Source organism: Eurosta solidaginis, chromosome 3, assembly GCF_040869045.1.
Source record: "Eurosta solidaginis isolate ZX-2024a chromosome 3, ASM4086904v1, whole genome shotgun sequence".
In the NCBI taxonomy this organism is placed as follows: domain Eukaryota; kingdom Metazoa; phylum Arthropoda; class Insecta; order Diptera; family Tephritidae; genus Eurosta; species Eurosta solidaginis.
Window position 1 is genome coordinate 25,388,424 of NC_090321.1, and position 22,888 is coordinate 25,411,311.

The 22,888-nt window shown below is 38.1% G+C and overlaps 1 protein-coding gene across 1 annotated transcript; it reads right to left on the reverse strand.

Annotated features, from left to right (window-relative positions):
- Positions 1-7,771: 7,771 nt before the first annotated feature.
- Positions 7,772-22,851, reverse strand: LOC137243477 (small subunit processome component 20 homolog). The gene is made up of 6 exons (XM_067771267.1): positions 22,659-22,851; positions 20,026-22,594; positions 17,031-19,961; positions 15,128-16,971; positions 14,225-14,914; positions 7,772-8,376 (listed from the first exon to the last, which is right to left on the reverse strand). The coding sequence occupies exons 1-6, from the start codon at positions 22,701-22,703 to the stop codon at positions 7,942-7,944; spliced, it is 8,514 nt and encodes a 2,837-aa protein (XP_067627368.1). The 5' UTR covers positions 22,704-22,851; the 3' UTR covers positions 7,772-7,941.
- Between the last annotated feature and the right edge of the window lie 37 nt (positions 22,852-22,888).

Below are 22,888 nucleotides of genomic sequence, written 5' to 3' on the forward strand. Positions count from 1 at the left end.
GAAGAAATGCAGAGTACTTCAGTTTCGCTAGACTGGGTCAAAATTAAGCCAAAAAAGTTTCCCTAAATTTCAACCTCATATGACGCCCTTTTGCGCTGACGAATATATAGAAACACTAGCGGGACCCCGGTATGCTTCGCTACACCAATAGAAATATTGGAAAAAGAATAACATCTTATCTTTTTTTTTTGGGTTTGGTTGAATGGCACGGACGCTAGTCCATAACGCCAGGTTGTATGTCGGATGGTTCTTTTTTCAGATTGTTGTATATGTAATTTTAGCTCCACTAATACACAATGGTAGTACCAAGGTGGCCAGAACCATGTGTAGCAGCTTGCAATTTGGTATTAATTATTATAATTGTTCGTATTTTCAATTAGGGTTGGTTTTTACTTGGCACCACACCATGTTATATTCAATTTCTCTTATTTATTTCAATTTGACGTTTATCCAATTGGGGTAGTTATTTTTCGGTTTGTAAAAGTATCTTCGTCGTCTCAGGTATATATTTTAAAGAGTTTATATTCATTCTGGTTATGTGTACATGACTGTACATTAATATATAATAAATTTTCAATCCCGTTATTTGTTCTTTTTGTCCTTTGGTGGAGTTATATGTATATTATCGCTATTTTATCGCAGTTTATATATAAGGTAATCTCTATCCCGTTATATAAGGTAATCCCTATCCCGTTATATAATCTAACCTATCGTCTGAGTTGATTTCGCTGGACAATATCTCTCATATCGAATTCATAGCAGTTAGGCTTTCATTCGGTAGCTATAGCGTAATTGTTTGCTGTTCGTATATACCACCTCGTTCGGATATGGATGTTTATGCTAGTCATAGCTCGGCCATCTGTGATTTGCATTCGCAGTTGGGAGATAACGATCGACTTGTTGTTGTTGGTGACTTTAACTTGCCAACAGTTAGTTGGGTTAATATAAGTGATTCAAACTTTTTAACTCCCACTGCTCAACATGAGTTTCTCAATTCCTTGTTAGACTCATCTCTTTTACAGATTAACAATGTTCCAAATAGTGGAAATAAAATGCTGGATTTAGTATTTGTGGATGGCTCGGTGGGTACTGCCCTTACGCGAATACCACCTTTATCCCTTCCAGAATACCCTCTTCACCCTACGCTAGAGATATCACTTGATATCAGCCTACCCCGTAGGATTCAAGTACAGTCTCGTCCCCGATCTAGATGCTTCTACAAAGCGAATTTCATTATGCTCAATGATCTGTTGGCTTCCCATGATTGGTCGGATCTCTATGCTTGCACTGATGTCGATTCGGCTATCCCTATATTTTACAGTACGCTTGATGGCTTCTTTGATACCTGCATTCCTACGCGCTATACCCTATGTTCGAATAAGCCCCCTTGGTTTTAAAGGCAACTTATCAGACTTAATAACATTAAATCGAGGCTTTATAAGAGGTTCAAGAAATCTGGAGCATCTAAATATCTAATAGCTCGTTCTAAATTTCACCGTCTTAATCAGCTTTGTTATAAAAATTACTTGAGTTGTTGTAAAGCCCAATTTTTTAGAAATCCAAAAAAATTTTACAGTTTCGTAAATTCAAAGCGGAAAACTTCTGGATATCCTTCCTCATTAACCTTTGGAGGTAAAAAAGCTTGCACTGATGACGACGTTGCTGAACTATTTTCTGAGTTCTTTAAGTCCACGTATTCATCCAGTGGTTTTCATTCCGGTCAATATCCCTATCACTTAGATAGCTCAAATTACATTAGGAATCCTGCTATTGATGGTAATATTGTTCTTCAGAGTCTTCAATCTTTGAAGCCCACCTTTTCTCCGGGACCGGACGGTGTTCCTAGTTGCGTGCTTAGGTACTGCTCCGAAAACATGTATGAGCCTATTTTAAAATTATTTGAGCTATCTCTGGGATCTGCGTCATTCCCGGCACTTTGGAAACAGTCTTTTATTATACCCCTGCATAAAAAAGGTAGTAGGTCAAAAGTTGAAAACTACAGGGGTATTGCTAAACTTTCAGTCATTCCTAAAGTCTTTGAACAGATTGTCACCAGTCAACTGCAATATCAGTGTTCTAGTCTTTTATCTGCATGCCAACACGGTTTTATTCGTCAAAGGTCAACCACTACAAATTTGCTTGTATTCACCTCTATAGTTATGGAAGGATTTTTAGCGAACAAGCAAACGGATGTCATCTACACGGACTTCAGCAAAGCATTTGATACCGTCAACCATGAGTTGCTTATTCATAAGCTTGATTTACTGGGCTTTCCGTTTCACCTATTAATGTGGCTGAAAAGCTATCTTTCTAACCGGACCCAAAAAGTCCTGTTCAAGTGCAATCTGTCGGAATCGTTCGGAGTTTCCTCCGGCGTACCCCAGGGAAGTCATCTAGGCCCTTTGCTCTTTGCCCTTTTCATTAATGACTTGCCACAAACAATGTTATATTCCCATACTATAATGTATGCGGATGATGTAAAACTTTGCGACACTTACTGTCCTACCGATTTGAGTTCCTTGGATCTTCTTCAGGCCGACTTGGACTCGTTCCAATGTTGGTGCACAACAAATTTACTAGCTTTAAATTGCTCTAAATGTAAGCATATGACATTTCACCGAGTGAAGCCAGCATTCTTAATCTTATGTAATAGATGGTACGCCTTTGGAGCGTATATCTATTGCAAATGATCTACTTGGATTTGTTAAAAGATGGGCTAAAGAGTTCGATGATCCGTACCTCACTAAGGTTCTTTACACATCGCTCGTTCGACCAATACTCAAGTATTGCTCATGCGTTTGGTCCCCTGTTTCTCAAAAGCATATAAAGCGTCTTGAGTCAGTTCAAAAGCAATTTTTGATATTTGCATTGCGCGGCCTTCATTGGGACTCAAGTCTCCACCTTCCTCCATACAGAAGTAGACTTCTTCTTATTAACTTACCCACTCTGGAAAATCGGAGAATATTACTGGGGGTATTGTTCATCCATAAGCTCATTATTGGAGAAATTGATTCCGCGGACCTCCTCAGCCGCTTGTTTTTTGCGGTTCCCCCTAGAGTATCCAGACACTACGTTCCTTTCTATTTACCCCTTTGTCGACGAAACTTTGCTAAAAATAATCCTCTTCTTATCTGGTGCGCGCACTACAATGACTTGTATAGCTGCATCAGTCTTGAATGTACTTTTGCCACTATACGTAATGCAATACTTGCCTATCTAATTTAAGAGATGCAAGCTAATTTGATTTGCCGGCATTTTATTCCTTCGATAAAAAACAGGAACTATCTCGCTTAAGGATGGAGGAAAATTTATCAACATGTATCATTAAGAAGGAACAAGACAGTACTGTGTTGATTGGAATCTGGTGCATTCCAACAACGTAAAAAACATGCTTTTTCATGAGTCACTGACCGGAATCGTATACATTCCGGCAGTATAATCTTATGGGTCAGGCATCGAGCTGATTGGAATCCGGTGCATTCCAACAACACAGGTCATGTTACTTTTTTATGCCTTGTGATGGCGTATCCTCATTACACTACTCTTAGCACTGCCGGATTCCCATGACATGCTGATTGGAATCTTGTTGCATTCCAACAGGGAGATTGGAATCCACTGCATTCCGATATCATGCTGAGCGGAATCTGATGCATTCCGCCAGTATAAGATTTCGGCATAAGATCTTATTTCTACTCATATTTTTTATTATTATTATATTTTGAAATTAAATAGTAATGTTCATTAATATTTCTTTGTTTGTAATATAACATTGTTGAAATCTCGATATATCTTAAATTTTATCTTTTGAGTTGTATATTTATATATCTTTTATATTATGCAGTCGACCATAGTTTGTCGTCGACTTTAAATAATAAATAAATAAATAAATAAATATGTTCCGTTTATCATATATGTATGAATTTATGTAAAACGAAAGCTTTACTTATATTTTTTCATTTAACATTTTAATGTTAAATTTGATTTTGCCCGATAGCAATTATATGTATTTTTTGCACAAAATGCATATTTTTAGTTTAATGTTTTTTTTTCAGATTTTTGCCCGATAGCAATATAATCTTTTTGCACAATTTGCCTTCTTTTTTTTACGACGAACTCATAACACGCACAATTATTTAGTGTTTTTAATTTTATTTGTTGAAAATGTTGATTTTGACACGAAACACGTTTTACTCACGCGTAACGCTGTGAAATTCCTTGCGGTCTGGATTTGTACTCAACCACATGTTATAAAGCCCAACTTTCCATATGGTTGAGCTGCAAGGAATTTCAGCGAACCGTTCACTACGAGATTGAAAACGCGAATGTGAATAACATCTTATAGAATTTTTTTAATCTTTATTTCAATTCTTAATCCAAAACATTTGGATACACTACATTTATCGTTTTTCCATCTGGGATATGAATAAACAAACAATTTGGAATGCCTACTCTGGAACAGGCAAAGCGAAAAGCACCGTTCCTCCAAATTCAATCCGCATACTCGAAGCGTTTGTCCTTGCGTCTTGTTGACTGACATGGCAAATGACAGGCGTACTGGAAATTGCAAACGCTTTAATTCAAATGGCATGTCTGTTGGTATCAGTGGGATTCGCGGTATAAGCACAATTTCACGTTTCGCTTTGTCGGTCAGTATTGTTGCTTCAATTAAATTGGTCATCAACTTTTTTACATTCAGTCTTGTTCCATTACACAATTTTGGTGCATTTAAATTCCGTAATAAAATAATTGATGAGCCGACCTTCAAATTTAAACAACGCGGTGGCATACCAGACGGTTCCAATGAATTGAAAAATTCAACTGGATATTTCACTCCGTCATCTTGATTCATTGCGCTATCCACTGACTTGTATGTTGTCACCACACCTGGCAATTTTTCAGAATGTGATTGATTTCATTCAATAAAATTAAGCACCACCAAAAAGCCTTCGGTTTCCATGTAAATCTTGCATCGTACGATTTAATGCTTCTAATTATTTTTTGTTTGCCATTGTACACTCATTCCATAGAATGACCGCTGCTTGTTGCAAAACTTTTGCCATCGCTGAATTTTTGGGTATGTTACAGTTTGGTGTTTCAACCACCTGTATATTCAGTGGCAATTTTAAATCTGAATGAGCTGTTCGTCTTCCATCCAATAAAGTTGCAGCAATTCCAGAAGAAGCGAGTGCCAAAGCAATTTTCTATTGCGATCGAATAGTTCAGTAGATCAATGAAATCACAAATATTTTTCCGGTGCCGCCAGGTGCATCCAAAAAATATAATCCACCAGTGTTATCAGAAAAAGCTTGCATGATTTTGTCATATATATCCTTTTGTTGATTGTTCAATTTGGTGATGTTGGATATTATAATCGAAAATAGCATTCGTATTTGCTGTGGATGAGATGAAATCGATGCATAATGAAGTGTTGCGTTCCAATGAGTGTCATCTTCTAACACATGCAAGAGCCGACATGCTTCGCGATATGTCTGACAAAAATGACTGTGAACTGTTCTTAAATCCTGAAATGATTTTTGTCCTGGAACGTTTACCAACAACATTCGCAAATAGAAACATTCAGTATTGTTGGGATGTACCGTATACATCCTGCCCAAGGCATCTATTTGGAAAATCCCTAGATGATTAGATAACGGTTGGTTGTACAGGTATAATGGAATCGAGATAGATATAGACTTCCTTATATCAAAATCATCAGTATCGAAAAAAAGTTTCATTAAGCCATGTCCGTCCGTCCGTCCGTTAACACGATAACTTGAGTAAATATTGAGGTATCTTGATGAAATTTGGTACGTATGTAGGTTCCTGGGCACTCATCTCAGATCGCTATTTAAAATGAACGATATCGGACTATAACCACGCCCACTTTTTCGATATCGAAAATTTCGAAAAATCGAAAAAGTGCGATAATTCATTACCAAAGACGGATAAAGCGATGAAACTTTGTAGGTGGGTTGTACTTATGACGCAGAATAGAAAATTATTAAAATTTTGGACAATGGGCGTGGCACCGCCCACTTTTAAAAGAAGGTAATTTAGAAGTTTTGCAAGCTGTAATTTGGCAGTCGTTGAAGATATCATGATGAAATTTGGCAGGAACGTTACTCCTATTACTATATATATGCTTAATAAAAATTAGTAAAATCGGAGAACGACCACGCCCACTTAAAAAAAAAATTTTAAGTCAAATTAAAAAAAAAAAGTTAATATCTTTACAGTATATAAGTAAATTATGTCAACATTCAACTCCAGTAATGGTATGGTGCAACAAAATACAAAAATAAAAGAAAACTTCAAAATGGGCGTGGCTCCGTCCTTTTTCATTTAATTTGTCTAGGATACTTTTAATGCCATAAGTCGAACAAAAATTTACCAATCCTTGTGAAATTTGGTAGTGGCTTAGATTCTAGGACGATAACTGTTTTCTGTGAAAAAGTCGAAATCGGTTGAAGCCACGCCCAGTTTTTATACACAGTCGACTGTCTGTCCTTCCGCTCGGCCGTTAACACGATAACTTTAGCCAAAATCGATAGATCTTTACTAAACTCAGTTCACGTAATTATCTGAAATCACTTTGTATTGGTATAAAAAATGGCCGAAATCCGACTATGACCCCTATCTAAATTACGAAAAATGAAAAACAATGCCATAATTCTATACCAAATACGAAAAAAGGGATGAAACATGGTAATTGGATTGGTTTATTGACGCAAAATATAACTTTAGAAAAAAACTTTGTAAAATGGGTGTGACACCTACCATATTAAGTAGAAGAAAATGAAAAAGTTCTGCAGGGCGAAATCAAAAGCCCTTGGAATCTTGGCAGGAATACTGTTCGTGGTATTACATATCTAAATAAATTAGCGGTACCCGACAGATGATGGTCTGGGTTACCCTGGTCCTCATTTGGTCGATATCTCGAAAACGCCTTCACATATACAACTACCACCACTCCCTTTTAAAACCCTCATTAATACCTTTAATTTGATACCCATATCGTACAAACACATTATAGAGTCACCCCTGGTCCACCTTTATGGTGATATCTCGAAAAGGCGTCCATCTATAGAACTAAGGCCCACTCCCTTTCAAAATACTCATTATCACCTTTCGTTTGATACCCATATTGTACAAACGCATCCTGGAGTCAACCCTGGTCCATCTTTATAACGATATTCCGAAAAGGCGTCCACCTATAGAACTAAGGCCCACTCCCTTTCAAAATACTCATTAACACCTTTCATTTGATACCCATATCATACAAACAAATTCTAGAGTCACCCCTGGTCCACCTTTATGGCGATATCTCGAAAAGGCGTCCACCTATAGAACTAAGGCCCACGCCCTTGTACAATACTCATTAACACCTTTCATGTGATACCCATATCGTACAAACAAATTCTAGAGTCAGCCCTGGTCCACCTTTATGGCGATATCCCTGAATGGCGTCCACCTATAGAACTATGGCCCACTCCCTCTTAAAATACTCTTTAATACCTTCCATTTGATACAAATGTCATACGAATCCATTCCAGGGTTACCCTAGGTTCATTTTGCTACATGGTGATTTTCCCTTATTTTCTCAACTGAGTATGTAATGTTCGGTTACACCCGAACTTAGCCTTCCTTACTTGTTATATATATAGATGAGGTGACAGCCAAAATAAAGTAGGTGGTTAAGTGTCAATGCGCCCTTTGACTAACAGTCCTTTTTCTCCTCCTTTTTTCTTCAAAGTGATAAGTAAACACAAAACGTTTTATCCAGAACAATTCCATGAAAACGTAAAAAACGTGCATTCCACAGTTTTATCTGATACTTTCTTATATTGGGTTATACAAGCTTTACCTTTAGCGTGGTTTATTTTTCTAAATGTAGATATTTAAAAATTAAAAAAAACACTTATACACTACTAAATACAGAAATTAAAATAAATCTTCCTCAGCTTTGCGCTTGCGTTTTTTCATCTTCAGTTTTGTATCCGCAGCTTTGCCACGTACCACGTCCGCTTTTAATCGCTTTGCTGATTTCTTTCGCTCCTGCGTAGCAGCTTTGCGTTTTGCAGCACGCAAAGGATCGTGAATTTTCTCTTGTGCAATTAATTTTTTGCGCTCAGCACGACGACGCATTAGAGTAGTTTGTGAGCGTGTACGCAATTTATCATATAGGTCAGTACCGATACGCTTGCGCAACCGACTGCCTACTCGTAAAGCTTGTTGGCGTAAATCGCTATCAACATTTTGATCTTCCTCAGACATCTCACGCACTAAAGAGACGAGCAGCAGTGGTGCAAGCTTTACCAACGTTTCCACGTTCAGCAATGTGATGAGACCCTCAATTAGATTAAACAGTGCAGAACGCTGTAAAGTAAAAAAAATGTTAAATGTTACACTGTTTTACACTTAAAAATACTTGGGCACTGTAGCTAGTTTTTCTTGTAGACCTGGTCTATGAAACAACCCCGAAACTATAGCGAAGAAGTGCAGAATGACAACGCTAATAGTCCCGATACAGTCCATTGATGATCCCGAAAATGAATAAGTTCTCTAATCATATCCAAATGGTCTTGAAGTGATTCCTATAATATCCCCAAAACCAATCCGCAAATCATCCCAAACTAGGCCAGAAAGGATATAAATTCGCAGTACTCCTGAAAAGAACCCAAAATCATCAACAACCTTAACCTCCTAGGTGATTTTGGTCTGTTCATAACCAGTCATGTCAGCTGTTCCAGTTTCGAGATAACGAGATAAGGTGGCGTTAGAAATACTTTCTTATCGGAGCTCATTCGTTGATTCGCATAAAATGACCTAGCCAGCGAAGTTTTTGGGATTTTATTCGCTGCACTATCTATCTTACCGCCTTCAATAATCGCACTGATCCCAAATAGCGAAAGAAATTTTCACGAAATACTAACGGGATGTCTGGGTGACAAGATGTTTGCATTTGCGGATGAATCGTACCAGAGAGAGTGGTGGGGTTTTGATGAATTCTCGTTCACAGATAGACAAGAAAAGGGGTTCTCGCTATCTTGAAACAGTAACTTGGAAACTGATCCATTAGCAGCCCAAAGTGCTTAAAAAATGACTAAATTACCCCAAAAATAATTATAAAATGGCTTGAAAATAATCCTGAAATCAGCACAAAAACTATCCTCAAACAGTTTTGGCATGATTTTAAAAACAACGAAACAATTCCGAAAAGGTCCCAAACTGACCCCAATACAAATCCAAAACGATCCTTGACGTACTACAGTGCCAAAGAAATTTTCCGAATTCATCCCGGGGCGTGATAAGCATTTCGGTATCAATTCATTTTGATTTGTTGATTTTCCGACAGGCTAGATAATTGATGGATATTGGAACGATTCTGTCATTCCTTGTAAAATTGTATTTGAAGACAACTTAGCTTCGGGATTTTCCATCTCCAGTGTCATTTTTCGTGGGCGTGGCACATCCCACTTTTAATAGGAGGTAATTTACAGGTTTTGCAAGCTGTAATTTGGCAGTCGTTGAAGATATCATGATAAAATTTGGCATGATCGTTACTATGTGTTCTAAATGAAAATTAGCAAAATCGGATGACGAACACGCGCAATTTAAAATAAAAAAAATTTTTTTAAGTCAAATTTTAACAAAGAATTTAATATCTTTACAGTATATAAGTAAATTATGGAAAGATTAAACTCAAGTAATGATATGTTGAAACAAAACACAAACATAAAAGAAAATTTTAAAATGGGTTTGCCTCCGCCCTTTTTCATTTAATTTGTCTAGAATACTTTTAATGCCATAAGTCGAACAAAAATTCACCAATCCTTGTGAAATTTAGAAAGGGCAAAGCTTCTATGACACTAAGTCTTTTCTGTGAAAATGGGCGCAATCGGTTGAAGCCACGCCCAGATTAAATACACAGTCCACCATCTATCCTTCCGCTCGGCCGTTAACACGATAACTTGAGCAACAATCGATTTATCTGAACTCACTTTATCTTTGTATTAAAAATGGGCGAAATCCGACTATGACGACACCCACTTTTTCGATATCGAAAATTTCAAAAAATGCCATAATTCTATACCAAATACGAAAAAGGGGATGAAACATTGCGATTGGATTGGTTTTTTGACGCAAAATATAACTTTAGAAACAACTTTGTAAAATGGGTACCATATTAAGTAGAAGAAAATGAAAAAGTTCTGCAGGGCGAAATCAAAAGCCCTTGGAATCATGGCAGGAATACTGTTCGTGATATTACATATATATGTAAATATATTAGCGGTACCCGACAGATGGTGTTCTGGGTCACCATGGTCCACATTTTGGTCGATATCTCGAAAAGGCGTAACCTATAGAACTAAGGCCCACTCCCTTTTAAAATACTCATTAACACATTTCATTTGATACCCATATAGTACAAACAAATTCTAGAGTCACCCCTGATCCCTGGTCCACCTTTATGGCGATATCGCGAAAAGGCGTCCACCTATAAAACTAAGGCCCACTCCCTCATTAACACATTTCATTTGATACCCATATCGTACAAACACATTCTAGAGTCACCCCTGTTGTTGTTGTTGTAGCGATAAGGTTGCTCCCCGAAGGCTTTGGGGAGTGTTATCGATGTGATGGTCCTTTGTCGGATACAGATCCGGTACGCTCCGGTACCACAGCACCATTAAGGTGCTAGCCCGACCATCTCGGGAACGATTTATGTGGACACATTAAACCATCAGGCCTTTCCTTCCCTCCCCACCACCAAGTTCCATGAGGAGCTTGGGGTCGCCAGAGCCTCGTCTGTTAGTGAAACAGGATTCGCCGCGTATAGGTGAAGTTGACAATTGGGTTTGGTGAAGCTATATATTGCGCTGGCAACCTGAAGGGTTGCGCTACACAGCCCCTTGAATCTGGTATTTTAGTCGCCTCTTACGACAGGCATACCTACCGCGGGTATATTCTGATCGCCTAACCCGCTGGGGTCTAGAGTCACCTTGTCCACCTTTATGGCGATATCTCGAAAAGGCTTCCACCATAGAACTTAGGCCCACTCCCTTTTAAAATACTCTTTAATACCTTCCATTTGATACACTTCCAGGGTTACCCTGGGTTCATTTTCCTACATGGGGATCTTCCCTTATTTTGTGCCCAAAACTCTCAGCTGAGTATGTAATGTTCGGTTACAACCGAACTTAGCCCTCCTTACTTGTTTATTGTATTGTTGAAATTAATGATAGCATTGAAGAAATTGTAAATGGGGATGAAAGAAGCGCAAATCACAGTAATCCATTTGAAACATTTAAATTTACTGACATTGTAGTGGACGATATTATTATTATCACAAAATCACTTAAAAACAAATATGTCGGCGCAAGCTTTTATCGGAGGGTGTCTTTAAAGATGTCATGATATATACAGCTAATTTCTACAAAGATCTAATTAACGAGTCCTTAAACAGCGGTACTGTACCTAGTTACTGGAAAAGTTCAACAATAATACCTGTGGAAAAAGTAAAATATACAATGAAACCTGAGGAACTACGTCCAATTACCACGTTACCTACAGATAAAAAAATTATGGAGACAGTGGTGAAGAATCACCTTGTGGCATACTTAGAGAAGCACAATGTGATGATCCTAGAACAATCGGGATTCAGGAAAAGCCATTCTTGTGAAACAGCGTTGAATATGGTAATTGCAGATTGGAAAGAAGACATAGCGGACAAACAATTTACGGTGTCTGTATTCTTGGACTTAAAATTGGTATAAGAGGAAAGGCGGTGGAATGATTCCGGAGTTATTTAAGCGACAGAAAGCAGAGAACGATAATTTGAAAGGAAGTTTCATCAGTGGTGGATCTTAACATTGGTTTACCACAAGGCTCGGTCTTGGCGCCAATATTGTTTACATTGTATATCAATGATATCAGAAGATGCTTAAAATATTGTAAAATACGTCTATTTGCGGATGATGCATTGCTTATCATAAGTGAAAAATATGTAGAATGTGCCATGCTGAAAGTACAAGAAGACCTGGACTCGCTATACAAATGGTTATGCCTTAGAAAACTGAAATTAAAAAAAAAAATAAATAAAAAAAAGATCGAAAAAACTAAGTTCATGATATTTTTTAAAAACACTAATATCATGGGTAACAATATTTAAATAATATTACGCTGAAAATTATGTATTTAGGAGTTTTGATTGATGATAATCTAAATTTTGGAGAGCATGTAACTTATCTGGAAAGGAAAATTGCACAGAAAATAGGTTTCATGTATATAACATGTAAACACATAAGTCAAAGTCATAAAATATTGGTTTATCGTTCAATTATTGAACCACACTTTATTTATTGTCCTACTATTCTGCTATTAAGTAATGATATATATATTAAGAAACTTCAAACACAGCAAAACAAGGCAATGCGATTTATTTTAATATGTCCTCCAAGAACGCCAAAATTTGTAATGGTCAATAGATTAAACTGGCTTAGTATTAAACAGTCAGTTAGTTATTTCACATTGAAATTTATACACCAACTTAGGTTAGGAATGTTACCGAATTACCTGAGTAGTAAAATACATTATAATCATGAAATCCACAATTATGGAACTAGAAATTGCAATAATATAAGACTGCCTAGAATAAGAATAAGAACTGAGTGCGCCAAAAAGTCTCTAGAATATTTAGGGTATAAAATGTACAATAAGTTACCTTCTGAGATAAAAGACTGTGAAAATAGTAGTAAGTTCAAAGAAAAACTGTTTTATATTGCACGTCACTAAATGTGACATGAGTATTTATGTTAATCTTTTAATTTTAACCTAAACTAGGTCTTAAAGACCATAATATAGCATTTTCAGGTCAAATGAAACTTTTTTCATTTTAAATGGAACTTTTTTCATTTCAAATGAAACTTTTTTCAAGTCAAATGAAACTTTTTTCATTTCAAATTAAACTTTTTTCATTTCAAATGAACCTTTTTTCATTTTAAATGAAACTTTTTTCATTTTAAATGAAACTTTTTTCCTTTCAAATGAAACTTTTTTCAAGTCAAATGAAACCATACTACTAAGGTAATTGTCAATATATTTATATCGTACTTTATATAATAGTTTAAAGGAAACTTAATTTCCGAAAAATTTTTTAGTAGGTCATGAACAAACCCTTAAAAATCAAAGTCAAAAAAAGTAAAAGAAAAATGAAATTTCGCAGGCTCGAAAATTATTTTTTTGGGTATGCGTAGGGAAACTTTTTTCCTGACCCCAAATCCTATCGAAAAATCGATGGCGCGATATCGGTTAATAAATCGACCCATTCTAATATATATATTCTAAGTATTACATTTAAATACAATGAAAAATAATGGAATAAAAATATATATGTTTTAAAAGGCCCAAATAAGTGAAGTGCAATGTAACTGCGCCATAGAGTAGAAAAGATCACTTTTTACAGTTATGTTTTTCAGCATAGTTAAAAAAGATCTCTCTACAGTCCACATGCCCTACTATATAGTAATGTTTCTCTCAATACCTTGCTATCGTTCTATGTTGTTTGGTAAGACGTTGGTAAAAGAGAAAAGCATAATACAGAGGATTCAACCGATGTGTTAGTTGGTGTCAGACAGTGAATAGGAAATACGCTCACATCATGCTCTTTGGATCCTTCTCTTTGTTCTCTACGTTGCTTTCTCTACGTTTGCTCCTACGTTATTAACGAAGTATATGTAGAAGAAGAATGTGCTTTATATATAAGAGTAGATGCAAGTAAAAAATATAGGTGCTTATTTTCAGTGGGTGGTTAAACTGTAGTATATAAGTTGCCTAGCGTATAACCCTGCTACTTAAAAAAAAAAAAAATAATAAAATATTAAAAAATTGAAACGATAAAAAGGCAAGGTTAAACTCAGCCGACCTTAACTGCAGCTTAAATTTACAAAGAAAATTTAAGCAAAAATTTTGCCTTCAATGTGGCTAATTAGAAATAGTTGTATTAAAGAAAAATTTGATAAATAGCGTTATAAAGTACGATATAAATATATCGACAATTACCTTAGTAGTATGGTTTCATTTGACTTGAAAAAAGTTTCATTTGAAATGAAAAAAGTTTCATTTAAAATGAAAAGTTTCATTTAAAATGAAAAAAAGTTTTATTTGACCTGAAAATGCTATAATAAATAAATAAATAAATATTTTAGATTGAAGTATTACTTACCACTATGATAGAATGTGGCGCTTTGGCCAATTCCTTGTTAATCAGAAAACGTATATTGCGCACCAACCAATACAAATTAATTTTTGTGCTCGCATTTTTCTCTTGTGTCCGTTCTAAAGATTCATCATTATCTTGCTTCTCTTGTTTTACGCTAAAAGGTACATCCCGTAGCATATTGGCTATAAAGAGTAATATCTTCACAATTTCATCGATCATATCTTGTTGGGTATCACCGGGTACCACTTGTGCGCACAAATCCAATACCAATGCTTTTATATCGTAAGCAGGATTGGCATAGATAAAATCAAACTTAGGCGCATCTGCGTCAATGTTGTTGTCATTTGTGTTAGTGGGCTCCTGTTGCTTTTTTGAAAGCTGTAGACCAACACAGTTGTAGTTATAATGGCTTAGAATGCTCGCAATAATCTTAGCTGCATTACAACGAACCCATACATGCTCATGACCGAGTAACTTTTGTGATTCATAAGCCAACTCATCGACTACATGATTGAGTTCTGAATTCTTGTCGCTTAGCAGCTCCACTTGGCAGTAATCCAAAATTTTCAACAAACAATACTGCGTTTGTATGATTTCATGATCAATTGCGCGCTGGTGCTCCTCGGCCTTTTTATCGACTTCCTCTTCGGTGAGAATTATTTCCTCGAATTGCGTGTGGCCATTTTTCAGTTGCTGTAGAGATCGAAACAAGTTAATTATTATTTTAAGTTAATGTATTCATATATATATAGACAAATGCTTTAGGTCGACGGCAAGTAAACCTTTTAACTCAGAGTTGAACCTGGCAAGGCGAGTCAAACTCATACATTTTCGACACATTTTTTAAGCTGACTCTGAGCTAAAAAAAATACTTTGACGTTCTGAAAGTGGGCCTTATAATCTTACATGATACTTTCTTCGCTTTTTAAGTTTCTCCTCGTTCACATCAAAGCCAAGCGCTTTTGGTGCACGTACAAATCTTCCCGGGGCACTTGGATTATTCAATGTAAGGCGTGCAACAATTAATGGCAGTAAGACTTTAAGGCGCGTTGCAAACGACTGCTTTTCCGCATTAAGAAAGCGTGAACAAAGAGATGCTGCCATTTCCACCACAGACGGTTTATTACCCCCATCGAAAAATAATAGCGTCATGTCGAATAAGCGTTGCCTGTCAGCTTTCGGTAAACGTATGATTAGCAACTCAATACATTCGGCAATGGCTTTGCGACAGCCAGGATCATCATCGTTGACCAAACGGGGTCCAAGTGAAATGTAAAGGAAATCAGCTTGTTTGGAAAGCATTTTCAAGGGAAACTTCTTTATTAAAGTGTGCAAGAATTCTATAACTGAGCGGCGTCCCGTAGGCACGGGGTAAAACAATTGCACCGTAAAGAATTTCAAAGTTTGATCGACCCGCTTCTTAAGTGAATATTCCATTATGTAAGTGAGAAGTATGTTGCGCGCTTCATTACGTACAAAATCTGATTGTGAAATTACTGATAAATCGCCAATACGTTTCATTATTTGATGTAGAGGTTCGGCCTGAACGTGTCTTGTAATGAGCGCTTTAAGCAATGAAAACGAGAGTGCTTGGTTTTCGCCTTCGAGAAGATTTTGTTCGACATAGAGAACCAATTGTTCCAATTGCTCCTGAGTCGCCGTGTAATCGGTGCATTTGCGTAATAGAGCCACAATAGCTTTATACGACGATTTTATTAATTGCAAGTTTTCATCTTGCTTGATGGCACCAAAAATTGAAATGTTCTTCAATATTTCAAACATATGTTCGACAATATCGCCAAGATATTGCTGTTGCAGTTCCGATAGCTTGTAAGCATCATTCCAGATAGCAGCAAAGCATTTCAATGCAAAAGTCACTACTCGCACATGTGTACTTTTCAGCGCATCACGTAACAGTGGCAGCAAGGGATTCAAGAAGGGCTGATAATCAACATCTAAAAGCTTTTTCCGTTTCAATACAATTTGTAGCAATTCCAGACCAAACTCAATTAAAATATGGGCATTTGCTTGTGCATTCGATTTTATACGTTTATTAATAGCACCAGAACGCGTACGCGGTGCTGGCTGTATAATGAAACAGTCGGGTCGTGCACGACGCATACGCTCCTTTTCTTGTTCGGTGAGTGTGCGCTTTTGCGTGCCAGGTAGCAAATCAGAGATGCTTTCCGAAACTGTGCCATAAATGAAAATAAGTAAACTTTCACGCGATATATGAGCATTCTCTACCAAACCGCTTACGATTTTGGCGAAACAGTCTTGTATTTTAATGGTAACTTTGCGTGAATGCGTGCGCGCTAGATGATCTTTAAAGGGCATAAGGAGATCAAGTAGACAAGTTTCCTGAATATTGCGTGCTAGTATATGTAATACAAGATAGCTTTTAGCGCTCGGTTTTGCCTCTGGTGTGTGTGCAGCTATTTTGTCGTTTTCCTTTTCAGCGGAAATATCACCAAATATATCGTTGAGTGCAACATCGAGTAGATTGTGTAAACAACTTTCAATGTCGGATGGTTTTAGATTATCACGCAGCGCATCTAGTACTCCATGCACAGTGACCGCAAGCACATGAACTTGAAAACCGCGTGTCAACAAGGATTGCAAGTGGTCCATAAGCATTGAAAGATAGCTGGCGCCAAGTGTGAGCATAATTTTCTTTAGAATATCACGCGTGAGCATACGCACGGACTTGAGAGGTGAGCGCAAAAATGTGCATACCTTCATGAATATGCCTGAAAGGATTTTAAGTTAATTAAAAAAAGAAAAGTTTGAAATAATGAACTTATCTCACCTGGGATACTGCTATTCATTAAGTCCATCGGCAGCTTTTGTATCAATTTGACCAATGCAAGAGCTATGGGGACACGCATTATTTCTTCCTCTTCGCGTTCAACACTAAAACGCCTTCGATTAAATTTATGTTTACTATCGTAAGAGCTTTTTTCGGTGATCGCACGATTTAGGGTTGGTATGAGCATGCCTGTTATGGTTAGCATTATTCTCTTTGCAGCACTGGCTGACAGCAACATTGGCGCGTTGAGAATGGATTCGGAAGAGACAGCACTATCTGAGATAGTCTCAGCGTCTGTTGTTGCCAATTCAGAAGCAAGGGCGGTGTCCTCATCTTCATCGTCGTTTTCATTTTCCTCATCATCTTTTGCCTTACTATCTTTATCACCTTCTGCTTCCTTTTTCCCCTTCACTAATTGTTCTTCGTTCTCTGTTAACTCGTCATCTTTGCTTAAACTAATCTTTAGCTGCTGTAGCTCTTGAGGATCTGAATGTGCCTGCGTTAAATCGAAATGAAATGCATCGAGTATGCGGACCACTATTCGCACACACTGCCGTTGATACTCTTGCGCGCTGCGTAACTTTGTTAGGTAGTAGCGCAGGAGAGCATGATATTGTTGCCATGGTAGTAGTTGGCATACCACACCTACAGTTTCGATTGCCGCATCTATCAATGTATGCTTTCCAGCATGTTTTTCTTGCAGCAAATAGCGCTGGGCAAGCGGAAGCACGAATTCTGTTAGTGTGCGCGTACATGGGCGGCGAGTTAATGACTGCGCATTCACACAGAACTTTAGTAACGCGCGGCCATGACGATGTGTTTGTAAATGTGTCAGATTTTCAAAGAAATCAACTTCGGAATCTTTACCATCACCAAGCGGGGCCAAATCTTGTAGCACCGGATGCGTTGCAGTCGCTTGACGCGCCATTGCACCTAATATTCGTATGCCTTCGTAGCGCACGTTATCGTTGTGGTCGCGAATTAGGCGCCTCAGCAAATTAATGGTAACATCACCCACTAAATAGTCCACAGAGGCCTTTCCGAAAGGTTTAGTAGCATAACGCTGAGCTAGGCGCGGTATAAGAAAACGCAAATGTTCGCCGGCATTATCGCGCAATCCCATGTCCTTGTCGTATTTGATGAAGTAAACACAATTATAAATAGTAAGAACACCCAATTCAATGTCCACACCATCATTTTCGGCGTCTAACAACCGTGCAATTTCTTTAAGCGCATCGAGTCGCTTATCGTAATCAGGTTGTTCTACCCACCGTTTATCCCATGCATTTAGCATATTGACAAAGCGCGCAGTGCGTTGCAGACGCATCGACAAGCTCAAAAGCGTTTTATCTTCAGACTGCTTCGCCTGCTTGTGCCGTTTCCGGGCGATTTCCGTGACTAATTCACAAAGCAATTTGCGTGCATTAACCTCTTGCGTTTGCTCAAATAGTGGTGCAAGTTTAACCAAATAAATCTCCGGTGTATCGAGTTGCTTTATAAGGTTAGCAAGCGTTGTTATGACCTGTGTTACTACTTCTTCGCTAGAGATGCGTTGAGACTTGGCAATAAGAATGGGCAATAGTAACTGTAGTAAGCTATCACACGTAGCCGCATCATCCACATGCGCCGTCAGCAACGAAAGTATATTAAGATCACGTTTATCGATGGCTTGTTTAGCGGAACGCGTGCTAAAGTTCATACGTAAACGTTTTAGCAGTTCAGGTATATATGGTTTGATGATGTGCAAACCACTTATTACTGACTTCTCTTTACCCATTTCATCATTTTGCGCGGATGCCAGGAGCCGTTCTACTAAAACCATAATTGGACGTCGCACCGCTGGCTTTGATTTTTCATTTAGCAGCAGCGTTACTACATAGCTAAATATATTGCGTACAGGTAACGTATCTTGCGCAATCGTCTGATATTGCGCTAGGTAGTTGAAATGCTGCGGTTTCTCTCCCCACTGCAGAAGCAGTCGAAGTAATGGTGTTGGTGAATGAATTGCATCTTGGGGTAGTTTTTCAATCACAGGCCAAATAAAGATGTTACTTAAGCAACGCACATGTATCAGATCCCATTCAAACTCATCGATATGAGCAAAGAAATTGACTAAACTTAGTAATGCGGCGTTGCGTACATTTTTGTAGACGACAATCATTTTAGGATGCATAAGCGCGCGTTTATCTTCTGACAATAATAAAACTGAATTGCAAGCGCTTCCAACAAATATCAAGAGTTTAAGCAAGTATATATGAAAATCGCGCTTCATTAAACCACCAAACTCTTTACGTATCAGTTCGAGCAAATTTACGACGCTTTGTAGCTTTTTTGGTGACCATGCAGCATGTAAATCGAAGTCCATCTGCACTTTAACTGGTATCTGTTCTAGCGCTACGCCAGCTTCAGTATATTTTGCATACTTTCCAAAAGCCATTTCTAGAAACCATAAAATCTCTTCAGTTGTACATTGCCCCAGAAAACGTAGAATCAAAGACTTGCGCGCCTGTGCGCTCAGTGCACGATGTGTACCTTTTGTAATCATTTTACCGTAGAGTATTCGTAAAAGTATTTTCATGAGCTCAGGACGTTGTTCAGCGCTGACAACTTCATCTAACTTGAAATTAATTAGTTCCTCTTTAAATTTGACTTCATCCGTAATAGCGTACAAATGTTCTTTGTGCAGCATTAAAGTTTTCGTTTTATATTTGAGAACGCAATCGAGCGCAGCGCGTTGGAGTTGAGCATTGGGACCGGCTAAGAGGTCCATATAAAGTGCGTATAGTTCGGGTTCACGATAAAGAGAGCGCGGATTGGGTTGTGCAGAAAATACCCCCAGTTTATTTTGTAAGGTCTGAAGTATACTTTTGGCTATGAAACTTTGCTGATCCTTGTGCTGCTTGTTGTGGTGTAAGCTTTTGCGTGGACGCTCTGGAAGAAATTGAGAAACGCAGAAATGATTTTCAATTTAAAACTAAAACCAAAGAGATCTTACCATTTGTCTTATCGTCTTCATGCCTCTCATCATCGCCATCTAAAACTTCTACCTCAGCGAGTTGTTCTTGCGTTTCACGAGACGATATTTGTGTAAGATCCCAGGTTAGTTCGCGCTTTTCCAAACGTGCTCTATATTCCTCATTTACGAATTTCAAAAAAATGCTTACGAGATCACGATTTTTCAATAGTGCTATTTGACCAAACTTTGGCAGACGCATCCATAATAGGTTTCGATAGTTAAGTAATTGTTGTTGTGTTTGTTTAGGCACCAGGGCGGCAGGCAACAATTCATTCAAAACATCATGCCTCCAACAGGCTATATTTGCCGCCATAACATTGTAGTCTTGTGCTATAGCTGCAGTGTAATCAACCTGCGTAGCGGTATGCAGCAATTCCACTTGATAAATATTCCAAAAGTCTGCAACGCTCACCACCTGGGCATATGATTCGATTAATTTTTGTACCGGCTCCCAAACAAATTTAAAATTATGATGCAACATGCCTAGCAAAAATCGCAAAATATGCTGCTTATAGATAGGACGTTGTTGCTCATCTTCCTTTTCTATGGCGCGATACAGTTCACCTCCTATCTCTAGTTGTTGCAGTTGCAGGAGTTGCTCGCGATAGTTATGTATATTAGGCTCGATACATTCGGCAGCGTATAATACTTTGTATGGATGTGCGTGCTTTATTGATCCATGCAATGTTTTGAGGCAGTGTGTAGCTAAGAGGCGAACATCATGTGCATGTGAACTGAGTAGTGGCGCCAAAAGTTCAGAAATACGTCTAGCCTCTGTGTTGGAAAACTTGTCAACTTCAGTTAGTAATTGGTTCAGTGCTCCTAAAGCTTGCAGATTTGTGGTAGCATGCGGTAGTAAGTCTTCGATAGCACGATTTAGAAAATTCGCATCACTTTTGAATTTTAGATGGATTTGTGTTTCCAGCAATAAAGAAAATATGGCTAAAGAGCGCGCTAAGCTATCTTGTGCACCTAAACTGTCCAGGGTTTGTATCATTAATGCTTTCAGCCGATTTTCTAATGCTTGTGTGTCTATCCCAGCAATATGTGGTATTACGATCAGCAAAAAAAGTTGCTCCAACAAACCACATGATTCCTCCTTTAAATCATTTTCTTCAAAATGAAGCTCCTTTAGTTTTTGCTGTAGTTTTTCAAGCGTTTTCTGTTGTTTGATGTATAACGTATATTGCTTCCATGATGACAGTGCAAAAGCATTGCCCGCTAGAGGACGTTTCTGCAAAACAACGCGGGCTAATAGTTCAAATGCCCCTGCATCAAAGTACTGCTCAAGGTTCGCCACCACAGATGGTAATACCAGCAATTCGAATTGTGCATGCGCAGTGACGAGTAGCACAAATTCACCGTAAGTCTCACGGTTCTGCACGCTAAGTGTTTTTTTCATAAGACGACTGGTATCTAATTGTGTTAGATTCACATTATTTGCTAGCAAAACATTGCTCACCAATTTTATAAGTAACTTGAGCGCATATGTTAGATCCGCCTTTGTTGTTGGCATTTGAATACAGTAATCCAACATTTTCAATATGGTTGGCACGACAATATCCATTTCGCATAGATAACGTCCATTACGGTGATCAGCGGCTATGATGAATAAAGGTAAAATAAGCACCAGCCGACTACTTGCGCCAGCGCCGGCTAGCATTGTATTTTGTGTGACATTACAAAGTTTTTCCCAAAAGAGCGACATATTTTGGGGTAGCACGAAATTCAGTAAATCCTGTACAGTTCGTTGTACAATATCACCCAATAGTTGTAGCTTGTCGCCACTACATTTACCACGTTTCTCGTCCACTAAACATTCAAATAAAAAATGTAAAAAATCGCCGGCCACAGAGTGGAACTGCCCTTTTACGCCGCGTATTATTTCAAATAGCAGGCGTCCACACCCCGCCACACTATCGACATGTTCACGTGCCACAGTATCCAACAGAAAGTCAATAAATTTGCCGTAATCACGCACATCGCGAGCAATAAAAGAGAAACACTCAACTGCGAAGTTTGTGACATGCTCTTCGTACCGTTGTTCATCCAAAAGCGGTAATATTGCATGAAAGACTACGCCAATATTTTTCTTTAAAAATGGTTTAAGTGCCTTGAATAGATAAGCCAAACAAACCAGCGTCCACTCAAGCTGTTCTGCGTCTTGAGTATTCAACAGGCATATTAGCCGATCGAGAACACGCTGAAAGCATGGATAAAAGTCTTCGCGCAAGTCTCGAGCTAACACATAGAGTAGCTCCAACAACGGTTGCAGTGATAAGGTGGTGGCAGTGGATAACCGCTCTAGCAGTAAATCGATAACGAAATCTTTTTGATGTACTAATTGCGGTAATGTTACAATTTTAATGCACCTCCGGCTGAACTGCCCAAATTCATCGGTTAGATTGAGTACAATCCATTTCTTTAGCGTTTGATGGAAGTGTGTCTCATTTTCCTCCTCCGGAAGATCTTCATTTTCATGGCCAATGCGGTAGAGCGCCAAACGGCGTATATCAATTTCACTGACACGATCAGCAAAAGATTTGAACTAAAATAAAATTTAAATTTTATGGTGCTTTAACTTAGAGAAAATGGTTGTGATTTTGGCTTACCCGGAAGGTGTTTTCATCCTTGCACTTTTGCGTTATCTCAGCCATTTTGTTTTACTTTCATATATATGTTTTATTTAACTCAGGAAGTTTTAAGTTGTTCCTGATATTTGCTCGGAGGAAAAGAAAACAATTGTATCAACACATTCCCAGCCCATCCAAATGCAGCCAGGTTAAAAGGAATTTGACAGTTGCAAGCAGCGCACATGTTGCGCTTAGCGTATGTTTAGTGA